The sequence below is a fragment of the Leptonychotes weddellii genome, chromosome 7 (genome assembly GCF_054177405.1).
Source record: "Leptonychotes weddellii isolate Sample4059 chromosome 7, ASM5417740v2, whole genome shotgun sequence".
Classification (NCBI taxonomy): domain Eukaryota; kingdom Metazoa; phylum Chordata; class Mammalia; order Carnivora; family Phocidae; genus Leptonychotes; species Leptonychotes weddellii.
Window position 1 is genome coordinate 58,964,506 of NC_138375.1, and position 11,600 is coordinate 58,976,105.

Sequence of the window (11,600 nt, forward strand, 5' to 3'; positions counted from 1 at the left end):
GTAAAGTGCCTATTAGAGTGTCTGGCTCATTATAGGCCTTCATCAAATACTTCTCTTCAATTCCTATGCCTTTCCCTTCCTGATGCCCTTATTACCCCTTCCATATCATAGAGATAGTGATACTCTGGACACTTCTGTGCCTCCAAAATTATTACTTTCTGGCTTTTGGGGAGGAAATTCAATTTTAAGATTTTAATGGGACTGCTACTTCCCATTGGTCTTTTTTAGTTATGGGAACTAAACCAAATGCTTTTCTTAGCAGATGTAAGGAAAAAAAATTGTGGCTGAGTCCTTCAATATGAAGCTATTTTTTCATTATCCATAACCATATTCTCAACATTAAGAAGACTGGCTTGAGGTAGGCCAGGAATTCAAAAGGTGCATTTTTGGAGCAATCAGCAATCCAGCAATCAGGCATTCACATTGATTTGGCCTTGAAGAGTGAATTTTTTTCTCTCATTTTTATTGTTGTTATAGCTTCTGGTATGTTTTATCTCTTCTCCTTCTGAATGACTCTCTCCAACCACTAGCCCGTTCTCTTTTTTCCTATGGGTTTGCCTGGTGATACAGCCATTATGAAGAGCATTTGGGGGACTTGAGAGAGTCTGTGTTTCCCTGGTCAAGACTGTAGTGCTTTGTAGGTGCCGCACAACTAGAGAAGTGCCAGTAGCTGCAAATGCGGGTACCACATTCCCTTCCTGTGTAAACGCAGCTTAGGTTCAAAGACGGCAGTTAGGCCAAACAAAAGGGATTTTTCTTCTTAATTTCTTACTTTAAAGAACCTTGGCCATCCAGAGTTCATCTGTAAATCTTTTCTGTCTCTTCTATGATTTCTTTTGGGCTTTTAGTAAGTACTTCTTCACTAGGTCATTTTCCTCCCAGAACTTCTTAGCCAGTCCCCATGCTGCCACTTACCAGCCATAGGCCTTAAGTCTTCTGAGTCTCTCTTGGTTTAGCTCTAAAATAAGTCATAATGACCATATCATAAAGTTGTTTGACTTAAAAGTAAACACATAAAGCACAGAGCCACCTTTCAAGGCCTAAAGAAATGTTTTATTAAGTATTAGTTCCCCTTGGGGCACCTGGGTGGCTCAGTTGGTTGGGCGACTGCCTTCGGCTCAGGTCATGATCCTGGAGTCCCGGGATCGAGTCCCGCATCGGGCTCCCTGCTCGGCAGGGAGTCTGCTTCTCCCTCTGACCCTCGCCCCTCTCATGCTCTCTCTCTATCTCATTCTCTCTCTCAAATAAATAAATAAAATCTTTAAAAAAAAAAAGTATTAGTTCCCCTTAAATAGATGGGCATCAGAAGAATTTGTAAACTTTATCTATTTGTAGATGTCCCCATTTGTAGGCAAGAAATGAATAATATAGGTTCAAATATAGGTAAAGTGTCTCACAAGTAAAATAGTCACCAAAGCAAGATATTTTGTCCTCATTGCTGGCTCTTAATTTTCATTACATGCCAGGTATAGTATTGGTCTTTGATCAGTAAGATCAGGGGTTACCCTCAGGTGATTTGAGACATAAGGAAAGCTCACTGGACTTCTCCAGAAGATTTTCTGAAAGGACAATTCCAGCCATCACTGTTTTACTGTTATAAATAAGCGGTCAAATCTTTGGTTGATGTTTTAAATTTAATACTTATTCTCAGATTTTTTTTTTTTTTAAATAGAGACAGAGAGAGAGAGACGGTAAGAGAGGGAACACAAGCAGGGGGAGTAGGAAAGGGAGAAGCAGGCTTCCCGCGGAGAAGGGAGCCCGATGCGGGGCTTGATCCCAGGACCCTGGGATCATGACCTGAGCCTAAGGCAGATGCTTAACGACTGAGCCACCCAGGCTCAGTCTCATCCAGAGAGAGCGAGAGGAGGAAAGAGAGAAAAATAGAAAGACTGGCAGACACAGTAAAAGAGGGAGACTCAGAGAAAGGCAGTAGGGAGACCATGACCATAGAGGGTACTGTTAAGTGATATTGCACTAGGGATACTGAACAGCACTTTGTACTTCTTCACAACACTGAATTTTTAAATTTATAATTTAATATCTGATGGTTCCCATCTTGTATACACACATACCCTGTAAGTTCCATTAGGGAAGATCTCTTGTGTGCCTCTGCAATCCAGCACCTGGTACTGGCAGAGTAAAAGTGCTGCCCCTCAGGGCTTCTGGGTGGCTCAGATGGTTAAGCGTCTGCCTTTGGGTCAGCTCATGATCCCAGGGTCCTGAGATCGAGCCCCGCAGCATTGGGCTCCCGGCTCAGCAGGGAGTCTGCTTCTCCCTCTCCCTCTCTCCCTACTTGTGCGCTCTCTCTCTATTATTGCTCGGTCTTAAACGAATGAATAAAATCTTAAAAAAAAAAAAAAAGTGCTGCCTTAAAGTTTCCATGAATTGGTTGAGTGACAATTTGAGAGCAGACAAGAGCACAACAGTCTTTGTCCTGAGCACCTCATATTTATGATGTTTTTGCCCTAACTTCTAAAACAGTATATGGGGCGCCTGGGTGGCTCAGTCGTTAAGCATCTGCCTTCGGCTCAGGTCATGATCCCAGGGTCCTGGGATCAAGCCCCGCATCAGGCTCCCTGCTCAGTGCTTCTCTCTCTCCCACTCCCCCTGCTTGTGTTCCCTCTCTCGCTGTTGTCTCTCTCTGTCAAATAAATAAATAAAATATTTAAAAAAAAATTACTTATGGTGCTATCAGTCAGCATTTATTATTGTTAATAATTTTGGTGTATTTCCTGCTTGGTTGCCTTTTTATACATAGACATTTTAAATTTTTTAATAATGGGGATTTTTAACAAAAACATATTTATTGTTGGTTTTAGTGTTTAGAAGTAGTGTGAATTTAGAGGGTAGATCTGGGGCTATACCACCCCATGTGTGAAATCACCTTCTGCCATTTGTTACATGCCAAATGCTTACTCTCTAAATCCGTTTCCTTATCTATAAAGTAGGAATAGTATGTATGTATTTATAGGTTGTTGTGAGAATTAAAGTGAGGATAAGGTAAATGTTCAAAAATTATTCTTGTTGTTATATTACAATATCAAAAACTTCAATGTTTTTTCTTCTGATTATGAAAATAATATATATCTATTGTGGAAAAATACAAAAGAGCATATAGAAGAAAATCATACATAATTCCATCCACCACCCAGATAATAGAAAACCACTTTTCACATATTCTCTCCCAGTCTTTTTACATACATACTTTTAGGGGATGTAGGGGAAGCAACTTAACATTTACGGTTGACAGTAAATCAACTACATGGGATTCTTTTTTTTTTTTTAAGATTTTATTTATTTATTTGACAGAGAGAGACACAGCAAGAGAGGGAACACAAGCAGGGGGAGTGGGAGAGGGAGAAGCAGGCTTCCCGCTGAGCAGGGAGCCCGATGCGGGGCTCGATTCCAGGACCCTGGGATCACGACCCGATCCGAAGGCAGACGCTTAACGACTGCGCCACCCAGGCGTCCCAACAATAAAACATATTTTAAAACATCTTTCTTCATCTCTTTATTTCAGAATCTGATATAGTATCATAACTACCCCTAAACTATCTTCTCACCTTCACTCAAATCAACTTAGGCTAGCTCTTGACTCTTTTGTACTTTCTTTTCTATGCTATATTTTAGCACAGATGCAATCATATTATATGTACAACCTTGAATTCTTATTTTTTAACATAATATAAATATTTTCACATGTCCTTAAAAGTTTTTTAGATAAGGCTTTTCAGTCCTTTTATTGTTTAATTATGAATATTTCAAATGCATGGAAAATTTTGCTGTCTTCAACCTGTTTCAGAACCTCTTGTTTTTATGTCTGTAGAAACCTATCCTAATTGCTTTCTTTTTATCTCTACAGAGTAAGGGTCAAAAATTAGAACCCATTCCTCATCGAAGACTAAGAATGGTAACAAACACCATTGAAGAAAATTTTCCCCTGGGGACTGTGCAGTTTTTGATGGACTTTGTGTCACCCCAGCATTACCCACCCAGAGAAATTGTGGCACACATCATCCAGAAAATCCTGCTCAGTGGCTCTGAGACCGTGGATGTCCTAAAGGAGGCCTATATGCTTCTCATGAAAATTCAACAGTATGAACCTTAGATGTTGGTGAATCTCCTAGGGAGCCTGGACTCAGGGCACAGCTTTCTCTTGCCTAAGCTTGCTTCAGCTAACCATTAGAGAGGGTGATTAGTATGTCACTGTTATTTGGGTTGCAAGTGACAGGAAACCCAATCCAAACTAGCTTTAACAGCTGATAAAAGAGAATTTAATTATTCATGTTACTAGAAACCTATGAATAAGACTTAATTCAGTTCAAAATGGTTACCAGGATCCATTTTTCAGCCCTGCTCTGCTCCTCTTTTCAGGATCTACATAGTAGTCTTCTCAGCCTCCAGCTTTTATGAGAGAGTCCACTTCCTTTATAATTACACAAGAGTTCTGAAATTGAGTCTTGTAGGCTTTAATTGGTATAACATAGGACATGAGCTCATTTTTGAACCAATCACTGTGAACTGAAGGATAGACTATCATGATTGGCTAACTGCTTCACAGACTTCATCCTAGGAATGTGGTAGATAAAGCTAATGGGCTAGAGTAATAAAGAATTGATTTCTTCAAGGCAAAATTGGGGTACTAATGCCTTCCAAAAGAGAAGTGAATAGTGAAAGTTCCACTACCCTCAGATGACATGGTATCATGTCAAAAGATGGGCAAGAGCAGTGAGGATAAGAGGAGGTTTCTTGTTTCTGTCATCTTCCATATCACATGCCCTCTTCCATTGAACTCCCCAGAATTCTAATTGATGTCACTTGACTTTCAGGCTACATCCAGCTAATGCCAAGACAGTGGAGTGGGACTGGAAGCTGCTCACTTATGTCATGGAGGAAGAGGTAACATAACAATTATGAGGGTGTATCTTTTGCACAAGTTTTAATTAGAAACAAAAGTGAAAGCAAATCTGATAGTAAAGTCTTTGCCCTTATTCCCTCCTTATACTCCCACCCCCACCAAAAAATTCCTATTGAAATGGTGTGTGCTGTCTTCCAATTCAAAATTAAGTGTATTCACTTATCCCTGTCCTTGAGATCCCATTAAAAAGAATAGTAAATGAACAGAGAAAGATATAAATCCATGGCAGTGAAAATAAGGGGAAGGGCAATAGATCTGAATGAAAACTAGAAGAACTAAAGGAAATGTAAGATTGTTACTGGTGAGGCTAGGCAGAGAAAGCCACAGGCTATAATACATGCAGCCAAGGAGCAAGGAAATCTACGCTTTAGAGCAGAGAGTTTTCAACTCAGAAACACAATATATATAAGAGGGTTGGAGCCAGACATAGGCTGTAAATTTGTTGAAAGTTTGTAGATAGAACTGACAACCTCTCCATTCTTGAGTACAGAAAGTTCGGTCATCAGACTACCTAATTTCAGGCAAAAAGTCAGAGGATTTATTGTCTAAAAACATTGAATGAACCATCTGTCATAAACAAAGGCACCTAGTATAGAGTTAGTGTTCCAGAAAAAGTCTTTTGCATTCTGACTTTTAGGGATCCCTAAATTAAATTGCCAACTTTCTGTCTGCTCACCCAAAGCACTTGGATGGAACAAATTATTTTCAACTTAGAATTCTAAACTCAACCAAACTATTATTCAAGTGTGAGTGTAACATAAAGACATACAGGAACTTGAAAAAATATCCCTACACCCCATTTCTTTGGTTACCTAAAGGTATGTGTCAAAAGAATGGGGGATAATAAAGAGGGAGGCACAGGATCCAGGGAACACTAGATCTAATCCAAGAGAATAATAAAGAGAATTCCTAAAATCATGGTGAATAGTAGACCTAGAGAGCATTCAGTCCAAATTGGAGCAAAATAATTTAGGGCTTTAAGAATGATCTGGGAGGGGTGCCTGGGTGGCTCAGTCATTAAGTGTCTGCCTTTGGCTCAGGTCATGATCCCAGGGTCCTGGGATCGAGCCCCGCATCGGGCTCCCTGCTCGGCGGGGAGTCTGCTTCTCCCTCTCCCACAACCCCACTTGTGTTCCCTCTCACTGTGTCTCTCTCTGTCAAATAAATAAAATCTTAAAAAAAAAAAAAGAATGATCTGGGAAACATTACCAAGATGATAGACAAGGAAGCTCCAGGCTATTGTTCTCCCATGGAGATGCCAAGTTAAGAAAAACATATGGACCAGAATACTTTTGTGAAAACTCTGGAGATCAATTATGAAGTTTCAGTACCCAAGAGAATGCATAATCAAGAAAGAACTCAATGAAAGGAATAGGAAATTTTGGGTTATTTTGTGTGTCCATGCCCCTCCCCTACCCAGCATAGCATGGTGCAACTGGGAGGAAACCTCACCTGCCTCAGCTCCTCCCTCAGGGTGGAAACAAAAGAGTGGACTTTGAGTCCAGTGCCCCGGCTTGTTAGGGAGCTGCCCAAAGGATAGTTTTGGTCTTACCTGACTCAGAGCACTGATGGGAATAGTGATATAATTTGGAAGCTGCTGAAAAGAGAGATGATCACTGCCACATGTTAGAGCTTCAGCGATTTTGTAGTTCCACAGGCAGGCACCAGGGGAGCAAGAAACTGCACTCCTGAGAAGAAACAAAGGCAAGCCATTTGGAAAATTAAGATAGATAAAAGCACAGATACAAGCCCAGAAAAAACACAACCCCTGAAAAGTTCTGAGAGAGTCCAGAACCCTTAACCAGGCTAATTGGTGAAGATCTTACCCTGCATGAACTCAGTGGATAGACTGGGAAGGGTGTTTGTTTTTTCAAATGCTTAAGCCTCAACAAAAGATTACAAGGTGTACGAAGAAACTGGGAAATATGTCCCAGTCAAAGGAATAGAATAAAGCTCCAGAAACCAACCATAAAGAAACACAGATCTCTTAATTTCCTAACAAAGAATGTTTTTAAACTATCTTAAAAATGCACAAGGAGAGGCACCAGGTGGCTCAGTCAATTAAGCATCCAACTCTTGATTTTTGCTCAGGTTGTCATGGGATCGAGCCCTGCAACGGGTTCTGTGCTCAGCACAGAGTCGGCTTGGGATTCTCTCTCTCCCTCTGCTCTTGCAACTCCCTCCTGTTCATGTGTGCACATGTGTGCACACACACACTCTCTCTCTAACATAAATAAATAAATCTTTTTTAAAAAATGCACAAGGAGCTAAAAGAGAACAGAGAGAGAAATGACTAACTGAAGCATGAAAATGATGCATGAACAAAATGAGAATATTAAAAAACTATTAGGAAGAATCAAACATATTCTGGAGCTGAAAAGTATAATAACTGAATTGAAAAATTCACTAGAGGGATTCAACAGCAGACTTGACAGGCAGAAGAAAACAGTCAATGAACTTGAAGAAAGGTCATTTGAAGTCATTGAGACACAGGAACAAAAAGAAAACATAATGAAGAAAATTGAAGAGACCCTAAAGGACTATGGGACATCATTAAGTGGACCATATATGCAGTATAGGAGTCCAAAGAGAAGAGAGAAAGGGGCAGAGAGCTTATTTGAAAAAATAATGACCCTGAACTTCCCAAATCTGTGGAAAGAAATGGACATACAATTTTATGAAGCTCAACTCCAGTGAGATTAAACCAGAGACCCACACCAAGACATATTATAATCAAAGTGTCAAAAGTTAAAGACAGAATCTTGAAAACAGCAAGAAAAAAGTGATTCACCATATACATGGTGTGTATAAGATTGCATAAGATTTTTAGCATAAGATTTTTAGCAGATTCTCAGCAGAACTTTGCAAGTCAGAAGGCAATAGGTTGATATATTCAAAGTGCTGAAGGAAAAAAAGCTATTAACCAAAAATACTATATCCGGCAAAACCATCCTTCAGAAATGAGGGAGAGCAGCAGGAGAGAAACAACACATCACATACAGGATCTCGGTAAGATAATTAGCAGATTTCTCATCAGGAATTTTGGAGGCCAGAAGGTAGTGAGCTGATATATTCAAAGTGCTAAAGAATAAAACTCAACCAAGATTCCTTTATTCAACAAAATTATTTTTCAAAAATGAGACAGAAATAAAGACATCCCCAGATAAACAAAAGCTGAAGGAGCTCATTTCCACCAGCCCTGCCCAGCAAGAAAATATAAAGGGAGTCCTGCAGAGTAAAATGAAACACTGAATAGTAACTGGAAGCCATATGAAGAAATAAAGATGTCAGTAAAGGTAAATACATGGGCAATTATAAAAACTGCTATTATTGTAACAACATTTTATAACATTTGATTTTGTACATGGTTAAGTGACTAATTCTAATACTAGTCTAAAAGCTAGGATTATTATAACTTTGAAACTCCACATTTTGCTTTCTACATAATTTAAGATACTAATGCATTTAAAAGAACTATTAATTTGTTTTGTATGAAGATGTGGTTATGTGACATCAACAACCAAAAGGGTGACAGAGCTGTAAAGGAACAGTTTTTATATGTTATTGAAGTTAAGCTTGTATGAGTTCAAATTAGAGTATTATAACTTTAGAATATTAAAGGCAATCACAGTGGTAACCACAAAGACAACAGCTATAGAAATACACAAAAGGAAATGACAAAAGAATTCAAACTTTCACTCTAAAAAGTCAACTAAAGACAAGACAATGATGCAGGAAATAAAGAACAAAAAAGCTGTAAGGCATTTAGAAAACAGCACAATGACAGAAGTGCATCCTTCCTTATCAGTAATTGCTGTAAATGTAAATGGATTAAACTCTCCAATCAAAAGACACAGATTGGCAGAATAGATAAAAACACATGATCCAACTACATGCTATCTACAAGAAACTCACTTTACATCCAAAGACACAAGTAGATTGAAAGTGAAAAAATGGGAAAAGATCCTCATGAAAATAGTAACCAAAACAGCACAGGTGGCTGTACTAATATGAGACAAAATAAACTTTAAATCAGAAAATGTTACAAGAGACAAAGGAGGACATTATATATTAATTAAAATTTTCAATACAGTTGTAAGATATAACAATCATAAATATTTATGTACCTAATGATAGACCATCAAGATACGAAGGAAAAACTGACAAAATTAAAGGGAAAAATACACAGTTCTATATTAATAATTGGAGACTTCAATACCCCACTCTCAATAATGAATAGAATAGCCAGAATAGAAGATAGATAAGGAAAGAGAAAAAATTAAACAATGTAATAAACCAACCAGATCTAACAGTTATATGCAGAATATTCTACCCCCAACAGCATGTACCTTCTTCTTAGTGCACATGGTACATATTCCAGGATAAAACCATATGTTAGGCCACTAATTAAGTCCCAGTAGATTTTAAAAGATAGATATCATATAAAGTATCTTTATTCTATGAAACCAACATCACCCTGATATTAAAGCCAGATACAGACACTAGAAGAAAACTGCAGACCAATATCCCTTATGAACACTGATGCAAAATCCCCAGCAAAATACTAGCAAACAAAATTCAACACCATATCATGTGGATTATACATCATAATCAAGTGGGATTTATCTGGGAATACAAGGATGTTTCAATATACAAAAATCAATCAATGAAATACACTACATTAACAGAAGGAAGGACAAAAACCACATGATCATCTCAATTGATGCAAAAAAAATGCATTTGACAAAATTCAACACATTTCATCATAAAAACTCTCAACAAACTAGGAATAGAAAGAAACTATCTTGTAAAAACACTATATGGAAAAACCCACAGCAAACATCATATTCAGTGGTCAAATACTGAAGCTTTTCCTCTAAGATCAGGAATAAGGTAAGGATACCTACTTTTGTCTCTTCTAGTCAACATAGTATTAGAAGTTTCTAACCAAAGCAGTTAGGCAAGGAAGGGAAATAAAAGACATCCACATTGAAAAGCAAGAAGCAGAATTATCTCTGTTCATAGATAACATGATCTTATATGAAGAAAGCCCTAAAGATTCTACACAGAAAAATTGTTAGAGCTAATAAACAAGTTCAGCAAAGTTGCAGGATACAAAATCAAGACACAAAAATCAGTTGCATTTCTGCATACTAACAATCTGAAAAGGAAATTAGGAAAACAATTCTATTAACAAAAGTATCAAAAACAATAAAATACTTAGGGGTAAACCTAACCAAGGAGATGAACAATTTGTACACTGAAAACTACAAAACATTACTGAAAGAAAATAAAGAAGACATAAATAAATGATAAGATATCTCATGCTCAGGGCGCCTGGGTGGCTCAGATGGTTAAGCGTCTGCCTTTGGCTCAGGTCACGATCCCAGGGTCCTGGGATCGAGTCCCACACTGTGCTCCTTGCTCAGCAGGAAGCCTGCTTCTCCCTCTCCCACTCCAAGCCCTGCTTGTGTTCCTGCTCTCTCTGTCTCTGTCAAATAAATAAAATCTTTAAAAAAAAAAAAAAAGATATCTCATGCTCATAGATTGAAAGAATTAATATTGTTACGATGTCAGTAGTACCCAATCAGCACAGTCAGCACAGAGTCAGCACAGTCCCTATCAAAATCCCAGCAGCACTTTTTGCAGAAATAGAAAACTCTGTCCTAAAATTCAGATGGAATTTCAGAGGACCCTGAATAGCCAAAACAATCTTGAAAAAGAACAAAGTTGGACTATTCATACTTGTTGATTTTAAATATATTAAAAAGCTACAGTCATCAAAACAGTGTGGTAATCTCATAAAGACAGACATATAGACATGTGCAATAAAATGGAGAACCCGCCCCCCAAAATTTTGTGAGTATGGTCAAGTGATGTTCATCAAGGGTGCCAAGACCATTCAATGGGGAAAAGATAGTCTCTTCAACAAATAGTTTTGGGAAAACTGGATAGCCATATGCAAAAGAATGAAGTTGGACCCTTGGGCGCCTGGGTGGCTCAGTTGGTTAAACGACTGCCTTCGGCTCAGGTCATGATCCTGGAGTCCCGGGATCGAGTCCCGCATCGGGCTCCCTGCTCGGCAGGGGGTCTGCTTCTCCCTCTGACCCTCTTCCCGCTCGTGCTCTCTGTCTCTCATTCTCTCTCTCTCAAATAAATAAATAAAATCTTTAAAAAAAAAAAAAAAAAGAATGAAGTTGGACCCTTATCTAATACCATATACAAAAATTAACTCTAAATGGAACAAAGATCTCTGATATCAGACCAAAAGCTATAAAACTCTTAGGAGAAAATATAGGGGAAAACTTCATGACATTGAATTTGGCATTGTTTTCTCTGATATGACACCAAAGACATGAGCAAATAAAGCAAAAATAGACAAATGGAACTATAGCAAAGTTGTTTAAAACTTCTGTGCATCAGAGAACACAGTCAGGAGTGAAAAGACAGTCTATAGAATGGGAGAAAATATTTTTTTTTTAATTTTTTTTTAAAGATTTTATTTATTTATTTGAGAGAGAGAGAGAATGAGAGACAGAGAGCATGAGAGGGAGGAGGGTCAGAGGGAGAAGCAGACTCCCTGCCAAGCAGGGAGCCCGATGCGGGACTCGATCCCGGGACTCCAGGATCATGACCTGAGCCGAAGGCAGTCGCTTAACCAACTGAGCCACCCAGGCGCCCT

The 11,600-nt window shown here is 38.6% G+C and overlaps 1 protein-coding gene across 3 annotated transcripts in view; it reads left to right on the forward strand.

Moving 5' to 3' along the window:
• The window catches only part of SIMC1 (SUMO interacting motifs containing 1), an 89,357-nt gene that overhangs the window by 38,990 nt on the left and 38,767 nt on the right, over positions 1-11,600 (forward strand). For 2 of the 3 annotated variants that reach the window (XM_081826352.1, XM_081826351.1), the window contains exons 3-4: positions 3,863-4,095; positions 4,830-4,899. In XM_081826352.1, the coding sequence (XP_081682478.1) occupies positions 3,863-4,095; positions 4,830-4,899 (303 nt within the window). Of the gene's footprint in view, positions 1-3,862; positions 4,115-4,829; positions 4,900-11,600 lie in introns of those variants that run through there. The other variant, XM_081826353.1, reaches the window with a different exon arrangement.